The 24,483-nt window shown below is 44.7% G+C and overlaps 1 protein-coding gene across 1 annotated transcript; it reads left to right on the top strand.

Moving 5' to 3' along the window:
• The first annotated feature begins 8,957 nt into the window (after window positions 1-8,957).
• On the top strand, window positions 8,958-23,956 carry LOC123137254 (apoptosis inhibitor 5-like protein API5). The gene is made up of 16 exons (XM_044556921.1): window positions 8,958-9,205; window positions 9,285-9,449; window positions 10,444-10,540; window positions 10,619-10,684; window positions 12,262-12,341; window positions 12,412-12,486; window positions 12,570-12,719; window positions 15,307-15,372; window positions 15,464-15,529; window positions 19,682-19,792; window positions 19,938-20,024; window positions 20,103-20,209; window positions 21,742-21,856; window positions 22,080-22,145; window positions 23,256-23,350; window positions 23,436-23,956. The coding sequence occupies exons 1-16, from the start codon at window positions 9,119-9,121 to the stop codon at window positions 23,617-23,619; spliced, it is 1,617 nt and encodes a 538-aa protein (XP_044412856.1). The 5' UTR covers window positions 8,958-9,118; the 3' UTR covers window positions 23,620-23,956.
• The last annotated feature ends 527 nt before the right edge of the window (window positions 23,957-24,483 follow it).

Consider the following 24,483-nt stretch of genomic DNA (forward strand, 5'->3'; position numbering starts at 1 on the left):
TTTTCCCCTTCGCCTTCCTCTGGAGGCGCAACCTCAAGCATCCGAACCAGCACGGAATCCGGCGCGGTCTCGGGGAGGGGGGCCGGACACCATATCAATTTTGCTTCCGCTATCCACTCCTGTTTAGAAGGAAGTTGGTCATAAGGCGAATTATTGAAAGGCAAACAAACGTTATGTCCGGACTTGGAACTACTTACTTGAGTATCCGGGCGATTGCAGCTTAGGCCAGCATCCCCAGTCAATTCCGGACACGCCTCTTGTGATCCGAAGAATAATTTGTACATCTCCAGGGGTGTCATACCCATGAAGTGTTGAAGAATCCGTGGGCCCTCCGGATTGAACTCCCACAGCCGGAGAGGGCGGCGTTTGCAGGGCGGGAGACGCCTAATCAGCATAACCCGCATTACCACCACCATATCGACCTCCCTCGTTTGGAGATCTCGAATCCGGCCCTGCAGTAGGGGCACGTCCTTTGACGGCCTTGAGCCCTTGGTTGACCCACGACATCAACCGTCGTGGAGGTCCCGGGCGGAATAAGGGCGGCGGCTTTTGTCTGCGGCCCCTCGGAACGGTAATATAGAACCACTCTTGCTGCCACGGGCCGAGCTCCTCTTGGAAGGAGCCAGCGGGCCACGGGGCATCGGCCCTCCTACTTATGGCCGCCCCGCCACACTCCGCTTGACGCCCCCCGATCATCTTCGGCGCCACATTGAAGGTCTTCAGCCACAGGCCGAAGTGAGGGGTGACGCAGAGGAAGGCTTCGCAGATAACAATAAATGCGGAAATATGGAGGATGGACTCCGGAGCCAAATCGTGGAATTCCAGCCCATAGTAAAACATGAGCCCTCTCACAAAAGGATCCATCGGGAAGCCTAAACCCCGACGGAGGTGGGATACAAAAACGACATACTCGCCGGGCTCGGGGGTGGGGATGGCCTGCCCTTCGGCAGGCAACCTGTGTGAAATCTCATAAGCCAGGTACTTGGCCTCCCGTAGCTTTAGCACGTCCTCCTCCGTACCGGCCCTGGAGGTCGGAACCGGACATCATTGAAGGTCCGAAGCGCTCGAACCTGGAGCTCTAGGTGCTGGAACTTGGAGCGGGGAGAGGATTCGATGGAGGATTGAAGAAAAGAAACGAGCCTTGGTCCCGTTATAAAGAGGGAGAATACCAAGAGCCGTCTCCGTGACCGTTTGGGACTCGCCTTCGATAGAGGGGGCGGGGCGACGGGCGCGGTTGTGTTACCCACGTCCGTATTGATGAGAATCCCGGATTAAGGGGGAACACGATCTCTGCTTCGACAAGACGTGCCAAGGAAACCGCTTCGCTAAAATGCGCTGAGGTGGTAGAGTAAAAAACGATTCAAGTAATGGCTTGGTAGTGGCGTGACGTCATGCCACAAAAAACGTCAGCAGATTGAACTTGTGTATATGTTATTCTCTCTACGGTGGAATGTGGAATTTATTTTGCAGAGCGGACGCTATCCTGGTGTTCACAATCTTCTATCATTCGGAGGAGGAACCCGCCTTGCAATGCCAAGCAATATACGCGCCGGACTTATCGTCATTGAAGCCTGGTTCAGGGGCTACTGAGGGAGTCCTGGATTAGGGGGTGTCCGGATAGCCGGACTACCATCATCAGCCGAACTATCACCGGCCGGACTATCATCATCGACCGGACTCCAAGACTATGAAGATACAAGATTGAAGACCTCGTCCCGTGTCCGGATGGGACTTTCCTTGGCGTGGAAGGCAAGCTTGGCGATACGGATATGTAGATCTCCTACCATTGTAACCGACTCTATGTAACCCTAGCCCTCTCCGGTGTCTATATAAACCGGATGGCTCTAGTCCGTAGGACAACAACAACCATTACAATCATACCATAGGCTAGCTTCTAGGGTTTAGCCTCCTTGATCTTGTGGTAGATCCACTCTTGTAAACATCCACAATATCAATATCAATCAAGCAGGACGTAGGGTTTTACCTCCATCAAGAGGGCCCGAACCTGGGTAAAACATCGTGTCCCTCGTCTCCTGTTACCATCCGCCTAGACGCACAGTTCGGGACCCCCTACCCGAGATCCGCCGGTTTTGACACCGACAGTAGGGCTTTCCCTCAGGTACGAGATCATGACCATCTTCCTAAACTGAAATTGAATATTCCACCTTTCGGGGGTAGATATGTTCCTGATATATATCTTACTTGGGAGTTAGAAACTGAACAATGATTTACATGTTTACAATATCCCGAGGAGAGACGGGTTGCCGCTGCTGTTTGTGCTTTCACTAGTTTTGCATGTGTATGGTGGTCTGAACATTGTAGATTATATCCTATTCCAACTACTTGGGCTGCTTTGAAAACTGCTATGCGTACTCGTTGGGTTCCACCATATTATCAACGCGAATTGCTTCAAAAATTACAGCGCTTAAGACACGGAAAAAATTCTGTAGAAGAATATTATCAGGAATTACAAACTGGCATGATTAGATGTGGTATTGTTGAGGAGAATGAAGCTATGCTTGCACGTTTTCTGGGTGGATTAAATAGAGAGATTCAGACCATTCTAGACTATAAGGAGTATACTAATATCACTCGTTTATTCCATCTTGCTTGTAAAGCTGAACGTGAAGTGCAGGACCGACAAGCATTGGCGCGAACTAACTTTTCTGCAGGCCGACCTTCATCATGGACACCGCGTGCATCTTCTACTTCAACTGCACCAGCACCTCAATCAGGTGCCTCCTCCAGTCGTGATACAAGAAAACAGGCACAACCACCATTATCTGCCAAGAGCGCACCTGCTGGGCCTGCACAGAGTTCTTCTTCTTCCATGGCATCAACAGGGCACACAAGTGATATTATTTGTCGTCGTTGTAAGGGAGGAGGTCATTATGCGAGAGAATGCAAATCTCCGCGTGTGATGATTGCTACCGTGGATGGTGGATATGAGTCCGCTAGTGACTATGATGAGGAGACTTTGGCTCTTATTACACGTGAAGAACATGGTGGAGATGATTCTGATCATGAGACACAATACATGGCTCCTGAAGACGCTGACATGTATGAATGTTTAGTTGCTCAACGTGTTTTGAGTGTGCAGGTCACATAAGCTGAGCAAAATCAGAGGCACAATTTGTTCCATACCAAGGGAGTTGTGAAAGAACGTTCTGTGCGCGTCATCATAGATGGAGGGAGCTGCAACAACTTGGCTAGCATGGAGATGGTGGAGAAGCTTTCTCTCACCACAAGACCACATCCACATCCTTACTACATCCAATGGTTCAACAACAGCGGCAAGGTTAAGGTAACACGCACTGTTCGTGTGCATTTTAGTATCTCTACATATGCTGATTATGTTGATTGTGATGTGGTACCTATGCAAGCATGTTCCTTATTACTTGGTAGACCATGGCAATTTGATAAAAATTCTGTACACCATGGTAGAAACAATCAGTATACTCTTGTTCATAAGGATAAAAATATTACTTTGCTTCCTATGACTCCTGATTCTATTTTGAAAGATGATATTAATAGAGCTAATAAAGCAAAATAGGAGAAGAATAAGAGTGAAAATCAGATTGTGGCAAAAGAATTTGAGCAACAAATGAAGCCTAATCATAAACCATCTAGTGTTGCTTCTGAAATTAAATTGAAAAGTGCATGTTTATTTGCCACCAAATCTGATACTGATGAGCTAGATTTCAGCAAATCTGTTTGCTATGCTTTTGTGTGCAAAGAGGCATTATTTTCATTCGAGGACGTGCCTTCCTCTTTGCCTCCTGCTATCACTAACATTTTGCAGGAGTTTGCTGACGTCTTTCCACAAGACGTGCCACCGGGATTACCACCTATTCGAGGGATTGAGCATCAGATTGACTTAATTCCCGGTGCTTCACTGCCAAACCGTGCGCCATACCGTACCAATCCAGAGGAGACGAAGGAGATTATGCGTCAAGTACAAGAGCTTCTCGACAAAGGTTATATACGCGAGTCCCTTAGTCCTTGTGTTGTTCCTATTATTCTAGTGCCGAAAAAGGATGGTACATCGCGTATGTGTGTTGATTGTAGAGGCATTAATAATATTACTATTCGTTATCGTCATCCTATTCCTAGGCTAGATGATATGCTTGATGAATTGAGTGGCTCTACAATATTCTCCAAAGTTGATTTGCGTAGTGGATACCATCAAATTGATATGAAATTGGAGGATGAATGGAAAATAGCATTTAAAACTAAGTTTGGATTATATGAGTGGTTAGTCATGCCTTTTGGGTTAACTAATGCGCCTAGTACTTTCATGAGACTAATGAACGAAGTTTTACGTGCTTTCATTGGACGATTTGTGGTAGTCTATTTTGATGATATACTGATTTATAGCAGATCTTTGGAAGAACATTTGGAACATTTACGTGCTGTTTTTATTGCTCTACGTGATGCACGTTTGTTTGGTAACCTTGGGAAGTGCACCTTTTGCACCGACCGAGTATCTTTTCTTGGCTATGTTGTTACTCCACAGGGAATTGAAGTTGATAAAGCCAAGATTGAAGCTATTGAGAGTTGGCCGCAGCCCAAAACGGTCACACAAGTGAGGAGTTTTCTTGGCCTCGCTGGATTCTATAGGCGTTTTGTGAGAGATTTCAGCACCATTGCTGCACCTCTCAATGAGCTTACAAAGAAACATGTGCCTTTTCTTTGGGGCACCGCACAGGAAGAAGCCTTCTCGGTATTGAAAGATAAGTTGACACATGCTTCTTTACTCCAACTTCCTGATTTTAATAAGACTTTTGAGCTTGAATGTGATGCTAGTGGAATTGGATTAGGAGGTGTGTTATTACAAGATGGCAAACCTGTTGCATACTTTTCTGAAAAATTGAGTGGGCCTAGTCTGAATTATTCTACTTATGATAAAGAATTATATGCTCTTGTTCGAACTTTAGAAACATGGCAACATTATTTATGGCCCAAAGAATTTGTTATACATTCTGATCATGAATCTTTGAAACATATTAAAAGTCAAGCTAAACTGAATCGTAGACATGCCAAATGGGTTGAATTCATTGAGACTTTCCCTTATGTCATTAAACACAAGAAGGGAAAAGAAAATGTTATTGCTGATGCATTGTCTCGTCGCTATACTATGCTTTCACAACTTGACTTCAAAATATTTGGTTTGGAGACCATCAAAGATCAATATGTGCATGATGCTGATTTTAAAGATGTAATGCAAAATTGTAAAGAAGGAAGAATGTGGAACAAGTTTGTCGTTAACGATGGATTTGTGTTTCGTGCTAACAAGCTATGCATTCCAGCTAGCTCCGTTCGTCTTTTGTTGTTGCAGGAGGCGCATGGAGGAGGATTAATGGGACACTTTGGCGTGAAGAAGACGGAGGACGTACTTGCTACACATTTCTTTTGGCCAAAGATGAGACGGGATGTTGAGCGTTTTATTGCTCGCTGCACTACATGTCAAAAAGCTAAGTCACGACTCAATCCTCATGGTTTATATATGCCTTTGCCTGTACCTAGTGTTTCTTGGGAGGATATATCTATGGACTTTGTTTTAGGTTTACCTCGAACAAAGAAGGGGAGGGATAGCATATTTGTTGTCGTGGATAGATTCTCGAAAATGGCACACTTTATACCATGTCATAAAAGTGATGATGCTGTTAATGCTGCTGATTTGTTCTTTCGTGAAATTATTCGCTTGCATGGTGTGCCAAATACTATTGTTTCAGATGGTGATACTAAATTTCTTAGCCACTGTTGGAGATGTTTATAGGCTAAGTTGGGGACTAAACTGCTTTTTAGTACTACTTGTCACCCCAAACTGATGGCCAAACTGAAGTAGTCAATAGAACATTGTCTACTATGCTTAGGGCTGTTTTGAAGAGTAATAAGAAAATGTGGGAGGAATGCTTGCCTCATATTGAATTTGCTTATAATCGTTCATTGCATTCTACTACTAAGATGTGCCCTTTTGAAGTTGTGTATGGTTTCCTACCTCATGCACCTATTGATTTTTTGCCTCTTCCATCTTCGGAGAAGGTTAATTTTGATGCTAAACAACATGCTGAATTGATTTTAAAAATGCATGAGTTAACTAAGGAAAACATTGAGCGTATGAATGCCAAATATAAACTTGCTGGAGATAAGGGTAGAAAACATGTTGTGTTTGCACCTGGAGATCTTGTTTGGTTACATTTGCGTAAGGATAGATTTTCTAATTTGCGCAAATCAAAGCTCATGCCACGGGCTGATGGTCCCTTTAAGATGTTAGAGAAAATAAATGATAATGCATATAAACTTGAGCTGCCTGCAGATTTTGGGGTTAGTCCCACTTTTAACATTGCAGATTTGAAGCCTTATTTGGGTGAGGAAGATGAGCTTCCGTCGAGGACGACTTCATTTCAAGAAGGGGAGGATGATGAGGACATCAATACCATTGTTACACCCACAGCCCCTGCTGCTATACATACTGGACCAATTACTAGAGCTCGCGCACGCCAACTAAATTACCAGGTACTTTCGTTTCTTGGTAACGATTCTAATGTTCATGAGAATATGATGCTGCCTAAATTTGATACATTTGTTTTGCTTACAAATGAAGGGCCTAGCTTGAAGAAGGATGAACATTGGAGCAAGAACAAGCATGGAGATGATGGCATGCGCAAGGGGAACAAGAACGGAATTACAAGTGATGATTTCAGGTCTTTGAAGCCACCATAACGAGTGCATGAAGCCTTGGACGAAATATACAAGATGTCACTTCATAAATTTCGTCCAGAGGTTATTATAGGTGTTGCGTCACCTTTTTATTGGGCCAGGCCCATGTAATTTCGAAATACATAAGTATAGGCTATTTTTAGAGTCCGTATGTGTGGGGAAACAAGAGATAGGGTTGATTTTGGACCCCTCCACCAAGGGCCATGAAATTCCCCCTCTCTTCCTCCATATATACAGCCCTTAGGGCACCGTTTAGACTTTGGGGTTTTGTTTAGATTAAAGTTCGCCATAGCTGCAACTTCGCGTACTTCGTTTGTGTTCAACGACCAGACAAAGGCGTCACAGAACCCCACCTTGATCAATAAAGCTTTCATCTTATATTCGCAATATCCAGATTGCAATCTTAGTTTCTTGCTTGTTCTTCGTTTGCTCGCAGGAAACAGACCCTCGTGGTCAGGTTGATCGTGCTCCGGCGTGGTCAATAACCTCTCGGAGTTGGTTTAGCGATTGCTAAGGCGCGACGTCCTCGCACGTTCGTAGTCGGATCGTCAAAGTCGACTTCCACCAAAGCGATATCCATGATCTCATCGAAAGACGGGACACCTTTGCCTCTATCACTACCGCGCGTCCACTGCCCGCCATCTACATGCCGAGAAGCCTGTAGAAGCGGGTGTAGTCGCCGCCGCCGCCGCCGTCGTCGTCGCGCGCCCCATCGAAGACATCGTCCCTACTGCAACCCTGCCTAGGGTCGCGGACGCGCGACTGGGAGTTGGACGGCCCGACCTCTTCCTCCTCGTCGCTGTCGGGGACGATGACGCCACCCTCCTCGCGGCCGCGTCGTCGGGCCTGCAATTCCGCGTACGCCTGGCGCTGGCGGCGCACCTGCTCGCGGACGTAGTCCTCCTTTGCCCACTTTAGGGCGGACTCGTCGTCGGGAGCCACCATGTCGGCGTGCTCCGACTTCACGGGGAGCAGGCCCGGCTCAGGCTTTGGCCGGACCAGGCGAAGGGAGCGCGGGGAAGGGCGGGCACCCTCGTTGATGACTAGGGCGCCACTGCGGGTGCGGCGCCGCTGCGGCGTCTCGTCCGGCTCTGGCTTGATGGGGCAAAGAGCTGGCGAGCCGGAGGAGAGCGAGCCGGAGCCCGACGACGAGGACGTCGGCTCCATTCGCCGCGACGTCCAGGAACTGCCGCGGTGGCGAGAGAAGGACGGCCGCGTTGGGTACTCCAGGCGCGACATGTTGCCGGTCTCAATGTGGTCGAGGATGGCCTCGAGGGTGCGGTCGTGGACGCCCCATCACTCGCACCGTCCTTCGGCGTTGAGGCGACCGCGGGAATGACGTCGTTGACGGAGGTGATCAACTCCTCGCGGCGGCGCTGGAAGTACATCGTCCACAGCGTTTTGCTGTCGGGCGCGTACCTCGGCTGGTTCCGCTGCTCCTCCGTCAGGGAGGAGCGGATGCAGGCGATTTTCGCCCGCCGTGGCGTCCCTTCGGGCACCGGCGGCATCGGGACGCCGGCGGCGCTCAACCTCCACGCCCCCGGTACGTGCATGTCAGGGGGCACCGGGTAGCCTCGTAGAGGAGGCGCGTCTCCGGCTCTTGGAGATGTCGGCGGCCGAAGCCGTTCGCCACTGCGCCATCGCCTGGGAACATCTCGGCCATCTTTGCTTTGCTCGTCGGCGGGAAGGGGGAAGATGGCTTTTGCGAGAGGGGGAGGGTGTGGCGTTCACTGGCGGGGAGTGGGCGCCTTTTATAGCCCAGGCGGGGTGGCCGGGAGGCGGCATGCCGGGCGACGCGTGGCGGGAGCGGGCGGGATGCGCGTCGGCGGTGCCTTCACTGCGTCGCCCGTGAGGCATCAAAGGAGGCTGACCGGCGCGGCAGCGCGGCAGCCTTGGCCAGCCTTGGCATTGATTCCCGCGGGAACCGAGGCGATGAGGGCGACAAAGCGGCGTCTCGCCGACTCCTGCCCCCGTTCGCGCCAAAACCACTTGCCCCGGCGCCCCGGGCGCCCCCCAGCGCGCCGAATTCGGTCTGGATCCACCGGCACTAACTTCGGCCCAAACCGACGAAAAACGGGCTCTTGAGGACGCGATTGAGCAGTTTTTTCAGCGCCGACGCAAAAAAATCGCCTTGGGATGCTGTGTTGGGGGCTTGAGGGCGCGGCTGGAGATGCTCTGAAAGTCCGTTTTTTGGTGCAATTTTTTTGCCATAATCTGGAGATTTTTCCAGAATCCGACCCCTGCCCAGTTTCTTCGTAATCTTTGACCCTCAATTGTTTTACGATGGCTTTATCCCCTTGGCTACCGCCGGACCATCTCTTTTCTCTTCCTCTAACCCCTTCGTAACCGGAACCCTAACACCCAAATCCACCACTCCCCGCCTCCGCCCCCTCCCATGGCAACCGCCAACGCCGACGCTGCCGAGGTCGAGCGGCTCTACGAGCTCGGCGACCGACTTTCCTCAGCCAAGGACAAGTCCCAGGTGTGCTTCTCTCCTGTGCAACCGATCCATTCCAGGGGCTCCTTCGGTCTAGGGTTCTGACGGGTTTTTGGTCTTGCAGCACGCGGCGGACTATGAGGCGATCATAGCGTCGGTGAAGGGGCAAAACGTTAAAGCGAAGCAGCTGGCGGCGCAGCTCATCCCCCGTTACTTCCGGAGCTTCCCAGCCCTCGGTACCTTCGCCATGGAAGCAATGTTCGACCTCGTTGAGATGGAAGAGCTCGCGGTTTGTGTTCTCTCTGTCACTCTCTTCGTAGTTGATGATAATAAGTAGCTCGGCATTGGTGGACGCATAGGTTGAAGGACGATGAACACTAGCATTTCCTTTTTGCGTTAAATTGGTCTAGGATTCAGATTGGACTCGCTGGAAACTAGAAATTTATGTTAGAAGCTTGTCTGTGGTTTAACTTGGTTTGTGACCGGTATTGGTTCCTATAAAATTTCCCTCCCCTTCTGCTTGCTCCATGCTTTTCTGTTGCTGATATTCATAGCTCTGCTCCGAGGAGACATGTACCGAGAGTGCCATTTGAAAGTCACTTCTTTGTGTCAAAGACAATCACCCGCGTTGAGAAATCTAGAATAGTTATGCATTCAGGCATTGTTTTAGAACCTTATGCACCCCCTCCCCCTAGCCTTGCATTGATCCTTAACCAGCAGAGCTGATCTGTTAATGCTTTATTAAGCAAAAGGCTCAGTGCAATCAAACATTGCTTCGATTCTCGTTTTGCTAATAGCTACAATGGGATCAAATCATCAGAACAATACCTGCACCTTAAAAAAAGTCTGTACCTGTAGAAATGTGAGTGAGCATTAGATGTACATCGTCAGATGGCACAGTGAATATTTTCTACCAATGCTGATGTCTAATTATTTTTCAGTGAAGTGATCGTACAAGAACTATTTTCATTATAAATGTCGGTATAAAATGTCAGTGGGGTCTGTGATGTCTCTGTGCGCCCTATACCAGTTATTTGTTGATGGTTGCACCTTATTAACATCAGGCTATATCCAAGATTATAATAGTTTTTGGATAGCTACCGTTTCACAATTTTCTGATAAATGTGTGAAAGATACAAAATGCTTTATCTGTTTACCTCTGAATGGTTTTCATTTGTCAAAGGGCTGCTGTTATTATGTTCACTTTAGAACAACATGAATTTATTCATCATAAGGTTGTATGTATCCACATGAATAACTCTCATCATTAAATGTACTTACAGATCAGAATACAAGCTATTCGTGGGTTTCCGCTTCTTGGCAAAGATGCAGAGTTCATCTCAAAAATTGCAGATATTCTTGGTCAGCTCCTTACAAGTGGTACAGCTTTTCTCCTATCTTTTCTCAGCTCGAATGTCAAATGTGGCTATGCTTCTCAAGTTCTTTCTTGCATTTCAGAGGAAAATGTGGAGCGTGATGCTGTTCATAAAGCACTCATGTCCCTTATACGACAAGATGTTAAAAGTAAGATTCCTATCCTCATCTGTTGCTTGCTTACAGCTTTTGGAGTACTTTGATATGCATCCTGTTGTTTGATTACCGGGCCTGTGCTGAAAATTTCTGCCATCATTTTCTTTGGGGATGTGGACTTTCAGAGTAGAAAATTGATTTTATCATTGTCCTAATCCTCAAACTAAAAGAAGTTGTGTAAATTGATGCCAAGCCTTGAGATAACAACCTTATATGACGAATTTCTTGCTTTTCAACTATTGATGATGTTTATTTTACCAGATTAACCCAATTGGCAATTTACTGGACCTTCACACAAACTCTAGAAACCCATAAAAATGGACCCTGTAGTATTATGTTTATTGAGTGGTGCTCTACTGCTCTATTTATTGATGTGCATATGAAATTCTGCACTTTCTTGACCTTTTCTTATATATCGCAAGAGATATGGGTAGGACGCTGGGCAGAATCCACTTTCATCACTTCAAGGTGTTCTAGATTGAGGGGTTTAAATTCAAGGCAGGTCCATATGCATAAGGATTAGTGGTGGGCCCACTATTTCTTATGCTGCTCGGTCACTTCTATTCTTCTGTTGTTTGTAGCAGCTAAATTTTGCGCAATACTCAATAAATGGCATAATCAGGGGAGCGATTTTAATCTTTGCTCTCCTGTTAGTTTATCATATGTGGCACACCATCTAACTCTATAAGTTAGCCGCATATGCATTTTGACACATCATCTAAGTGTTCTTTATGTATTAGAAAACTCTGCGTGGTGCAGTTGACATATTATCTGAATAGCACTTGATATGTATTTTCCTGTTAGAAATACTTTTAGCCACAGTATATCGCACATCCTTTTTGATTCTTACTAAAATTGTTAGTTCTGTACAGAAAATGTTGAACTTTTAATAGCGTGCTGTGCTGATGTTTTGTCTTAATTCAACCTGTGAGTTCTATTATATTGATGATGAGTAACACCAACTTGTAATTTCTTTGTTATAGAAGCTTGTAATATCTTTTTTGCTGGTAGTGTTCACTTTGATGGGCTGCAAATGTCCTTTTTGTATTACTCGTTACACCATTTACCTCTTCTGTTTCTTCACCTTCATTTTTATTGACTTGTTGCTAGTCAGGATTCTGCTTAGCATCTATTTGGAAAAGCATGAAGCTAGTAAACACTCAACTATTCCACATTTCCCATATACATAAAATAACAAGAAGACGCAGGTTCATCTTTTCTTCAGTGAAACCAGCCACAGCCCACATGTTCCTATCATTAATTCTGTTATTAAGAGTAATCAGGATTTTTTTGACTTAACCTTTGGATGATACTGGAGTAAAACTATATAAGTAATGTTCCAGAATGATCGTTGAACTAGCGTCCGAGTTTTTTTTTGCCATCATCTCTTTGGACTGTAGTTACTAACAAGGTTGCCCTGGTCTACCATGAGGGCTACTATTGTCTTTTGATCACATTTTTTTGTTCATTGTGCAAAGAGTATAATGTCATGTAAACTGGATGTAGAGGTTAACATATATGCTTTTAACTTCATCAAGATCTTATAGTTGCTTTTACCGTCTTTGGTGTAGATTCGTTGCAGCCTTTATTTAAGCACGTGGAGTCAGGATCAGAGATCCGTGAAAAGATTATTTGTTTCCTCCGAGACAAGGTACATAGATTGCACATGCTCTAGGCTATCAACCTTATTTTCTGAGTATTGATAGAGTTAAAATTTTCAGGTTTTTCCTGTCAAAGCAGAGCTACTAAAGCCTCAAGCAGAAATGGAAAGATATATAACTGATTTGATAAAGAAAGTATGTACTAGAGCTACCATTTTCTTGTTTATTTAATTCCCATATTTTTCTGACACACTTTTAACAAAAAATGTATGATTTAGAGTGTACAAGATGTTACTGGGCTGGAATTTAAATTATTCATGGATTTCCTGCGGAGTTTGAGCATATTTGGGGATACTGCTCCTCGAGAATCCTTTCAAGAATTAATTGAAATCATTCAAGCACAAGCTGATCTCGATGCGCAGTTTGATGTAAGTATGCTATTTCAACATTCTAGTAATAAAATTTATATGTGTGCATATAAAATACCAGAAAATTCGGTTGCAGTCATTGACAAAAGGAGATTTTGGGAGTTTGCTTGTCTTGGACCCAGCCTTTATCTAATGCCGTATTTTGTGTTGTCTGTCAAACTTCTTGTAATTTGATTATGTGAACCTTAGAGCTAGGCTAGATAAAGAATTAAAAGCACAATTGCTCTGGGTTAGTCAGCAGCATACACAAATAATTGGTATCACTAATTGAAGTTAGCGGGCATCATTATACCTCGGTGCCAGAAGGTGGTATTTTTCGGTAATCATGGAGTGAAGTTGTGTTCCGCCCACATTCATAAAAAAAGGTATAACATGCATGCCAAATTCAAGGACTACGAGTCGACGAGTCGTTGAGTCGTTTCGAGGTTGAGACTCATAGACTAATCGGACTAGTCTTAGACTAGTGCTAGACTAGTCGACAAAGTACTGTAGTAGTCAACTACTAATACCTAGTAGCAGTATGTAGTAAACTGTACAGCACATTACAGTATATACAATAAAACCAGCAGTGCTAGCCAACGCTCGCTAGGCCCAGCCCAGTGCAGCTCAGCACGCCACCCCCAGCTGGCCCATTTGGGCCCAAGTAGCCAGCCTACTTAGCCTACTTCCCGTCCCAGCCTCTGTAACCCTAGCTCCCGATTGATCCCGTCGCCGCCGCCTGCGCCATCAGGCACAAAAGTGCGCGCGCGCGACCCGCGCCTCCGCCATTGGCGAGCCCGCCGACCACCGCCGTGCATCCTCTCCTCTCTCTCTCTCCCTCTCTCTCTCTCTCTCTCGTCACAGGGCCACACGCGCCTACGGGGCACGGCCATGGCCGCCGCCCGAGCACGAGCTCCGGCCGGCTGCCGCGCTTGCTTCGCCATCCGCCGTCCCGGCGGCGGGTCAGTGGGTGCTGGCGGTGGCCTCGTCCAGGCGGCTCGTTCTCATAGCTCGCTCTCCAATTTTCCCCTCCCAAATTTGAGTCGAGCGACTGTCGTAGACTAGTGTCTCGACCACTTGACTCATCAAATTAGTCTACACGAGATTCGCAGTCGACACCACAGTTGCGACTCATAGACTAGTCCATCGACTAGTCTCGACTAGTCCTTCGGCTCGTAATCAGTGCCAAATTTATCCATTTGGCGGACCATCTGTAGCATTGGCTGGTCACCGTTGGTAGATGTTATGATAGTTATAAGACTCTTTGCTTTAGGGCAGTGGATGAGGGGATGAAAGGGCACAAAAGGGAGGTATTTGAACATGGCCATTCGGGTGAATATAGTAATGGTGTCGTATTGGTTGGTAAAATAGCCTGACTTCTAGACTTTACTGGTAATGCAAGCCTCCTAAAAATGTGTTTACTAAAAATAAGCTGGCAAAGACTTGTGGGCGTGGCACGTAATTTGTTGGAAGTTGTAAGTGCTAGGTGATTTGTTTTGCAATTTTGAGGTGGTGCAAAATATCTCTAGACATAATAAATTTGTTGTTTCCTTTAATGCGAGGTGGCTATATTTGAGAACATGAATTAAAACACCACTTTTTTTTGCGTGACTTTCTGTATAATGGCTTGATTTACTTCCAAATTGCATAATAGGCCCAAGCTTTGCTAATTTATAGTTCAAGATGAGTGTGGGCCTACCGAATTCCCAAGCCGAGATCACTACTGTCCTGAAGATGAAAACAATTCTATTCCAGACATTTCATTTGGTATCCATTTGCACATAAATTGATACTAGTAACCGTGCACGTGCAACACACGTGTCAATTCATTCACAAAACCTCATTATGGCCAAAACTGGTAGTTTTTCATGTAACAAATTTTGGAAGCCAACATTGCACTAAACTGAAATAATTCAGAAATCTAAGGAATGCAATCCTTCAAATAATAATAGTATCTAAAGACTGTTCTAGTTGCATACAACAGAGTGTATCATTGTTTTGTGTCCTAAATCTAGCAGAGTCAGCCTGCAAATACATCATATCTTAATATCCTTGAGGCTGAGCTCCCAGCATGTGTCATGTGACTCACATTGAGCATGGAACACCTGATGGAGAACCAATTAAGAGAACCAAAAGTCCGAACTGATGAAGAAGGCCGGGCAATCCACATGTCCTTCAACACCCTCTCTTACGCGCGGCTTGATAAGGCCTAAGTATGGACAGAGGGCACACAATCTTTTCTATTTAATTTGCGAAAGCAGAGACTTGAACCAAGACCTGTTGGCACTGATACCACATTAAGTTTCATACAAGATACATGAACCAAAAGTCTGAACTGATCGAGAAGGTTGGGCAATCCACGTATACTTCAACAGAAGTATCCTTGGTGTAGCAATTCTTGCTTTGTGCATCTCATTTTCTGGGTTAGGGGTGAGTAACAAAGGTGCATATTGATGTTGCACAATCGTGACCTTTCCATATGTTGCTACTTATCGGTTCCTGTTTATCCTTTGTTGTTAGTAGTTGCAAGTTCTTAAGTTTGAAGTTCGTTTCTAAAGTACCTTTGTTTTGAGGTTGTGGATTTTGCTTAGGATTACTTCTCTTTCAGGTTTCTGATATCGATCATATAGAGAGGTGGACCTCATGCATCTATATGGCTCTTCCTATCTTCACGGTATGGCCCATTCAGTCGAACAATAATTAAGTCATTTATGTTATTATTGTTGAGCATTGAATCATATATTGGTGTTCTTTGCTTTCTTCAGAGAGGTGCATCAAGCAGCAAGTTTCTCAACTATTTTGCTAAGCAAATCGTTCCAGTTTTCGATAAGGTAAATTGCTTCATCTTGTACCTTGCATCCTCTGCTTCGTATAGGAAGAAGCAAAAGAACACTTTGTTCTTATTAGGGCAAATTTGTGCTATAATTTTTTTTGTTGGTATATACTCCCTCCGTTCCTTTATATAAGGTGTATTTGTTTTTTGAAAAGTCAAACGAGTGCAAGTTTGACCGAGTTTTTAGAAAAATATATCAACATTCACAATATGAAATTTATATCATTTGATCCATCATGAAAAGTAGTTTCATATTTTATCTATGAGGTATCGTAGATGTTATTTTATTCTATAATCTTGGTCAAACATTTAAATCGTTAACTTCCACGGAAACCTATACACCTTATATTCTGGGACGAAGGGAGTAGTAAATTAGTGACGACCGAATGCCTCCATGGCTACAGGAACATTTGTGTATGTTTTTTTATCATTTTGTGACAACATCTTGCAGTATAGTGTACTTTCTGTGCTGATTAAGCTCAACAATTCATGATAATTTTAATTGAGATTGATACTCCCTCTAAAACGTGTCTACATACATCCATATCTAGACTAATCTAAGACGAGCAATATGGATCGGAGGGAGTACGTGTCTTTTGTGACCTTTTTTGTTTTGTTATATTTTTGGTTTTGTTTGGAATATGCATTTCTAGAAAACTGCACGAAATGACCATAGCTTAGTGTAACTAACACCCATCCCCACCAAAGGGTTGTTGATACGGGGCAAGCCGTTGGGTGGCCCGACCTTGACGAACCGGAGGTAGATTTGAGGAAGAACACGAGGAATCACAAGGAAATCAAGGGAAAACACATGGATAACTAGTGATGCCAAGGCAACACCCTTTTGTAACCGCAGATCCACACCACACAGTTCATGTTGTTTCTTGCAAATCCAAGGGAGAAGCAAGAACAAGATGTGCAGTTCTTTCCCAAATCCTAAGACAAGGAGGTCTTGAATACCTTGGGAAGAATCTTCCCCTCAAGTGGAGGCCTTGATCTCCACTAGGGAAGTCATCTCCATGTAGGAGGAATCCCACATGGGGAGGTACATGAGCAAAGGCTCTATGACTAGTTCTACTTTGCTAACCCTAGGTCTAAGCGGGGGAGGGGTATATATAGGTCCACCCATGAAGGGGCAAGTGAGGAAAGAGAAAGATACATGGGTTGGTGGTTCCAAAGCTGCGCGCCCTGTATTATCAGGCCTTTCTGGCCGGTATAACCTGTCGTTGGGCAAGGCGCGGGGTCGTCGAGGCAGTCGGCGACACGGTCGTCGAGGCAGTCGGCGACACGGTCGTCAGGAGGCCGGTGTAAGGTTACACCAGTACTTCTTCCTGGGAGGTTCGGGCACTGGCTGATTACACCAGGACTTGTACCGGGACTTCTTCCAGGAGCTCTCGGATTTGAACCGGTTATGCCTGCTAGGTTGGACCGGTTATACTTCTATTCAAGTCTTCCTTCGTTTTGCGCTTCCGTCTCCGCTTCCAGGCTTCTCTCACAGGTGGTGTGGGCGCTCTCTTGTGCATGACCTACTGATGTAGGGTGGAACCCTAATGGCCGATCTTTCACAAAATGGAGGGGATTTCCCGAAGAACACGATGAACACAAGAGAGGAAAAATACTCAAATCAACGAGATCCAATCATACGTGTGCTAAATCCACATAAGCAAAGGGGAGATACAAGATCCAAAGTCAACAAGGGAGGATACACGGTAGCTAGTTCATCCCAATCCGTGAGGAAAGAGGTCTTGAATCCACTAGGGGATCCTTCCATCAAGAGGGGTCTTGAATCCACTTGGGAGATCTTCTTTAGGAGGTCTTGATCTCCAAAGGAGTAGGGATAAGTGGATGAGCAAGGCTCAATCTCAATGTTGAGCTATCACAATGCTAACCCTAAAACGTGGGCGGAGTTGGAGTATATATATTCTAGGGGTAGGTGGAGTTACATGGGCTTCGGCCCAAGTCATGCACGCAGGCAAGGTCCGCATGATCCGGGCGACCGTCCGGATCGTCCGGATGTGTCGTGGAGGCAGTGGCTGGTCCGGTCGTCCGGGTCCTGGTTCGGATGTCCGGCTTTGTCCGGATGATCCGGGAGCTGGTCCGGATGATCCGGCTTCGTCGAGGAGGCTGCTGTAGTCTTGGTGCGCGGTAGCCGGATCGTCTGGGACTTGGTCCGGATCATCCGGGCAGCTCTTGACTTGCTCGTTTTCTTCTCCATCTTCATGTTCCTCTTCTCCCTTCGCTCGACCTTACTCCTTAGCTTGTCCATGGCTAGTTTCTTGGTAACTGAGTATGCAAAGTGTCTCCGTTTGAGGTAGTAGCCATGTCTTTTGTGTTTCAAAAGGGAATTGCGAGAGAAGAGATGTTACCTCGGTCTTGAGAGCTCTTGCACGTGCACGTGTCATAGGTCCACTTGGCACTTGGGGAGACGAAGGTGGGTCCACGGGGATGACCTTGGGATGCTCCGCATCATCTCCTCCCTTGGGAAAGATCCGACCTCGGATCAAAATCCTCATCACCATGGAATGGAGATAGGTCCGTGACACTGAAGATGTCACTCACGCTGTACTTGTCGCGTGGGATGTCGGTCTTGGAGGCGTTATTGTTGTATCGTGCTAGCACCTTGAAGGATACGTCGGCTCGTGCTAGCACCTTGAAGGGTCCGTCGGCTCGAGGTGTGTTCGGTTGAGCTGTGGATTCTGAAAAGTCTACAATTAGCTGTGAGAAAGCTGCTGTGAGTTGAGAACTGTGGGAAAGCTGAAAGTTTCATTGAAACTGTTGTGAAACTGTAGATTTGGAAGGAATTGTTTGTAATGCCTGTGAGTCTTGAAAGATTGTTTATATATGCTTTAATAGACCATAAGGCAACAATTTGTACACTGGTTGGCACTACAGATGATTTATTTGAACAACTATTTATAATGTTGCAAAGTATAAAAAATATAAATAGAGCGATGCCGTTTATTATTGTAAAAGACATGGAGATATTATGTCGGAATTTTCTCCAACAAATGCATGTTTTAACTTGTGTTTTTTTTAAGAAATGTATTTTTTTTTGAGAAAAAACACACCAAAATATTTTTACTGGGTCACATTGTTACATTACATCAGCACAACAAGAAATGAGCCACTGTGTTAAACTCTTTTGAAACATTACACACATCTGCCAGATGGCGATGTCCATCTTTTGATACACATTTGCTCGGAATTTTATACCAACCCCATTGTTCAACCAGTAAACAAACACTTCCAAGTTCCAAAATTATAAACATCCACCTAGTTCTTGTTGACTGTAATCAACTTACACTGAATGACCATGAATCTGCTATTGTTGGTCAGTAGAACGATCGGGAGACAAAAATCAGAGTGCCCTCGTGGCCACTCTCTCGCTGCCCACCTCCCTGGCATCTGGAACACATAACAGATTACATGGGAAAAACTAGCAAGCAAACTCCATTCACATGTGATCATAAACATGCACTCAATGATATATGCTCACAGTATCCAATCAACTAGATGAGGGATGTACTCAATGCCAAAAAATGAGGAGAAAAAGGAAGGAAGAGGGAGGGGAGCTACCTTGCTGTGGAATGATGCGGCGGCGCAGGCCGGATGGAGCCATGGAGGTGCAGCACGAGGGGAGGCTCATGGTGCGGAGCTAGGGGACGGGAGCAACCCTAATTCAGGACCTCTCGTTTGGGGAGGAGACGAATTGCACGTGCGGGGGTGGGGTGTGTGTGTGTGTGTGATGGAACTGAATTAGGGTTGACATACCGGCGGCAGGTGTGTAAAATTTTCGCCAGTTGATTGGCCTCAGCAGCTGCAGAAAATACACATACGAGAAGTTGTTGTGTTTGCAGATTATGCCGTGGGGAAACAACGTTTGGTTGGCTTCCAGCTTTTTAACTGCTGGAGTTGGTTGGAAAAGCTCAACCAAAAGGACCCTTACTCATCATTGCTTAGTCTCTTAAGTCTTAACAAGGGCCGTGCGAAATTCACAACAGACGAATTTTACAATGCTGTTCAAGTTTCTAGTTATGATTTTTTGTCGTTGCTTTGTCAGTATCCTGCATCATCTGGAGTGTTTTTCCTTTTGAAACTATCTCTGCTCTTGCGTGTTTCAGCATCAAGTGTTTGTCTTTACCATTTTTAGATTCCGGAGGAGAAGAAACTGGATTTACTTAAGACAGTTGCTGCTAGCTCGCCATATGCTGCAGCACAAGATTCACGCCAGCTGCTTCCATCCGTTGTTCAATTGCTCAAGGTTTATACATTTCTTATTTCCGCTAATGTTTCTAAAGCCCAATTTGCAAGGTTTATTTTGTATGCTCAAAGATGTTCATGAGTTTCTCATTTACAGTGAATACAGGAGTAAAATTTCTATGTTGATCTCAATTGTTGTTTTGCAGAAGTATATGCCTGGGAAGAAGGTAGATGATATTAATCACAATTATGTCGAGTGCTTGCTATACACTTTTCACCATTTGGCTCATAAGGTTAGATAAATGAAATGTTTCTACTATGATTCATGTCAGTTTCTTCATGACCTTGTGCTGACCTAATGTGTAATATAGACACCAAACACTACAAACAGTCTCTGTGGTTACAAGATCGTTACTGGACAGCCATCAGATAGACTTGGAGAGGATTTCTCAGAACATTACAAAGATTTTCTTGAGAGGTACCTTGCTATATACTCCCTCCGTTCCTAAATATTTGTCTTTTTAGAGATTCAAATGGACTACCACATACGGATGTATATAGACATATTTTAGAGTGTACATTCACCCATTTTGCTCCGTATGTACTATGTAGTCACTTGTTGAAAACTCTAGAAAGACAAATATTTAGGAACGGAGGGAGTACATGGTACAATAATTAATTGATATTGATGATTTATTTTATTTGTATTTGCATTCTTTAAAAATCTGTTCTTAAGCAAAGAAGTCTACTTGTAAGTTACCATCATATTCACATGCTTCAGTTTCATGTCTCACCATCTCCTCACATGTCATTCTTATATCCTAAACTCAGCTTGATTAAATTGTTTGGCTTTGTTTCATTTGCTGTACTGGCCACTTCTTAAGAATATGCCCCGAGAGCAATGTTTTTAAGGCGGTAAGGCGAGGCAAAGCACGGGGGGGGGGGGGGGGTCTCACTGCCTAAGTGCTAAGGCATAAGGCAAGGCGACGCCTTAGAGAGTTCTAAGAAGTAGAATTGAGCAGAATTTGGTAGGCAACTGCGGGAGAGGTGATGGTTGCTTGCTGCTGCCTGCTGTCCTGGAGAGGAGGGGGAGGCGGATCTGCAGGAGAGGAGGGGGAGAAGCAGCCGGAGAGGAGGGGGAGAAGCAGCCGGAGAGGAGGGGGAGAAGTTGCTGGAGAGGATGGGGAGAAGCTCAGATCCATCCGCCAGAGATGGGGTTGGGGGAAAACGGAAACTGGTTAGGGCTCTCTCTCCCCCTGCTAGTAATTGTTGGCGCCCAGACTCTGTTTCCCGCCCTTCTCTTCGCGCCCAGAGCTCTGTTTGAACTCCCTGCCCTGTCTAAGGCGTCTTCATTTGCCTAAGGCGGGAAGAATGGCGCCTAGGCGGACGCCTTGGATGACCTATGGACTAAGGCGGACGCCTTAGGCATGCACGTAAGGCAAGGCTGACGCCTTGACGCCTAGGCGACGGCGACGCCTTAGGGATGCCTTAAAAACAATGCCCGATAGTAGAAGCCTTCAAGTTGGAAGTTCCATTGTGGTTCTGTTGTAGTCTAATTTAAGCAAGTCCAAATAAAGTCTAGTACATAGAACGCTCAATCTGATTTTGATTCCTTTTAAGAGATGTCCACTATTAAGTACTCCCTCCTTGCCAAATAGTGCATATAAAATTTGGTCAAGTTAAACAAACTTTGACCAAGTTTATAGAATTATTGTATCAACATTTACAATACCAGATCAATACCAATAGATTCATCATGAAATACATTTTCATATGGTATATATAGAAATATATATTTTCTTTTCGTGCCGATCAGTCACATGATGATTTCCAGATTGCCCATTAAGCTTTTGAGATAGAATCTTTTAGCATCGAGAACAAATGTTCTGTCTACTTTCATAGTTGGCTTTGTCACCCTGCTTATGTGTTCCATTGTTATCTTGCACAAATTTGTTCCTCCAGCATGATTTCTGTCATGTTAGCGTGTTTCTGATGGTTACAAATGCACAGGTTAACTGGAACGGAAGACACGGTTCGAGCAGCCTCGAAGAGACTAACCCAGGGAATGGCAGATTTCAACAAGGCAATATCTTCAGCAAAGACAGAAGAAGAGAAAACTAAAATCGTGAGTTTAGATGCTTGGGTTTACTAGTTCCATTGGAACGTTCTCTAGTTTGTGCCATGTTATACTACCATTATTACGGCATCATAATATTTCTGCAGGAACCTTGTATTGTCATAACATTCACAATTTGTCCTAAACATTTTTCATGGCACAGATTTATCACATGTGTCATCTACAATTCCTGCTAAAGTGCCAATTGATAGTGATGTGATATCTTTTGCAGAAAGCGGATCAGCAAAAATCGACGATGACAATGCGGTCCTATAATAATATATTGGCAATGTCACAGGTAATTTCTTTGTTTCACTTACGAAGATTTCTGCAGGATTGCAAGCTAACATCTATTCTTAGTAACTAGTTCTTCGTTATCTTGCATCACTATCTCTGTTTGCATCGACATGCCATTTGCTGCTGTTGTGTGCACCGGCCTGGCTGACTCATGTCTGCAATAACATCAATTTGCTGCAATCCTGTTTATATTGAGCAAGTTTTTACTCCCTCTGTTGACTTATTAATGTAGTTCTAAATGTAACGATGCAAGGCTAAAATCTGAGGGTGTGGGTAATAAACAGTACTAAACTAGCCTACAAAAACGTCTTATAGTTTGGTACGGAATACATAATTTGTCTGAAGATTAAAGAAACCATAGCCAAACAACAACAACAACAACAACAAACAAAGCCTTTAGTCTCAAACAAGTTGTTGGGGTAGGCAGAGGTGAAACTCATAAGATCTCGCAACCAATTCATTGTTCTGGCACATAGATAGCAAGCTTCCATGCACCACTGTCCATGGCTAGTTCTCTGGTGATACTCCAGTCCTTCAGATCCCTCTTTATGGACTCCTCCCATGTCAAGTTCGGTCTATCCCGACCTCTCTTGACATTATCGACATGCTTTAGCCGTCCGCTATGCACTGCGCTTCTGGGGGCCTCGCTGAATATGCCCGTTAACCAACGACATACTATTTAATATTGTGTTAAAATGCACAAGCTTATCTGTAGTATTATTTTTCTAAGCCCCTTAATCATAAAATCCTTTATCCATGTGTCAGAGCCTATATATACTTAAGATGGCATATTAGCTTATTCGACCTTCAAAATATAAGCCATGTTGGAATTTCTTGCTTGGCGTTCGAGGTCTAAAAAGCAATTGTACAACTGTAACTAGCTTCTTAGAATTTGCTATGAAGTCGACGAGCATATTGCTCTTGTGTACTCCCTCTGTAAACTAATATAAGAGCGTTTAGATCACTACTTTAGTGTTCTAAATGCTCTTATATTAGTTTACGGAGGGAGTACTGTTTATTCTTTGTCTATGTGCTTCAGAAGAAACTAGTGTAACCTATTATTTGCTCACATCTAAAATTTAAATGAGACGATTTGTTTTTTTTATTTCAGCCATTGCATGGGAAATCTCCGTTATTCATTAGTGATAAGAAAATTACTCTATCATGGATGGAACAACCAAAGAAACCAGCAGCTGCAACAGCAGGGTTAGATGTCCACTATCAAATGTTGAATTTTATTCAGATTAATTTGCATTTCTTTTTAGTCAATTCTAGTTTGCTGATGTTTCAGAGGGAAGAGGACCCAACCTGCTAGTAATGGGAATGCCCCTTTAAACAAGAAGGGGCGAGGAGATGGAGGAATGCACAATCAGCTTGTGAACAGAGCTTTTGAGGGGTTACCCCGTGGTGGTGGAAGAGGCAGTGGAAGAGGGCGGGGCAGAGGAGGCCGAGGAAGAGGTTGGGGCTACCGCTGAGATCTTTCAGAAATCGACATTCCAAGGGAGAAAGGGATCAGTTTTCTCCTTCTATTCAAGAGTAGTGGCAAGAGTCTGTTTATCTGGGTTAGCTTTTCTGTACCAGCAAGGTGCGTGACTGTTGGGTGCACAAGGGAAGCACAAAAGCTCATACAAAGAATCCTAACCGTCTGCACATACTAGCTTTCTTGGTTTGCGGATTGTTGTTTGGTGGTCCGAACGGTACATTTTAGTCATAGTATATTTATCTGAGGAATTTATTTTTCAAATCGCCCGGCTGATTATAGCTCTCGCATCAGCTGAGCTCAGGGAGCCAAACGCAATTTTCGTCCCAGTAGCCCTCTTGTCTTTGCATGTGCATGGACCGCATTTCTTTTGATTTCCACCAATTTGATGTTGTGGATTGATGAACTACGTAGTAATTCTGTCGCAGAGCATTTCCTGCAGCAGCAGTATTTTAGGCATAGAAAAGCTTCCGGAGTAAATTTTATGGCACCAAAGAGTTTTTTTTTTGGGGGGAAAGAATGTTCATCTCAACAGTAACATTAAAATAGCCCCCCACATCTCAGCAGCTTTTCCTGCAGCAGCCCTATTTCTTGTTCACAATTTGCATACATATTGCAACAAATAACAATCTAAATTCACTGCAAAATAATATATGAAGTGGTACGCTTGCTTGTTTAAACTAATAATGACTTTGTTAAAAAATTAATTGGTGTTGTTATTGGGCTCTCTGCGTACCTATTTTTAAACTAATAATAGCTTTGTTAAATTTTGATTGGTGTTGTTATTGGGCTCTCCGCATACCTATTAATTCTTTGGTCCATCCATGTAATAAAAGTAATTTGTCAAAGTCATGACTTG

Source organism: Triticum aestivum, chromosome 6B (genome assembly GCF_018294505.1).
Source record: "Triticum aestivum cultivar Chinese Spring chromosome 6B, IWGSC CS RefSeq v2.1, whole genome shotgun sequence".
Classification (NCBI taxonomy): domain Eukaryota; kingdom Viridiplantae; phylum Streptophyta; class Magnoliopsida; order Poales; family Poaceae; genus Triticum; species Triticum aestivum.

Excerpts from the sequence above, each read along its gene's own strand:
- LOC123137254 (XM_044556921.1), top strand. The coding sequence starts at position 9,119 with ATGGCAACCGCCAACGCCGACGCTGCCGAGGTCGAGCGGCTCTACGAG. Across the intron at positions 12,487-12,569 it reads TAACTGATTTGATAAAGAAA|AGTGTACAAGATGTTACTGG; the intron begins GTATGTACTAGA and ends TGTATGATTTAG. Across the intron at positions 23,351-23,435 it reads CCAGCAGCTGCAACAGCAGG|AGGGAAGAGGACCCAACCTG; the intron begins GTTAGATGTCCA and ends CTGATGTTTCAG.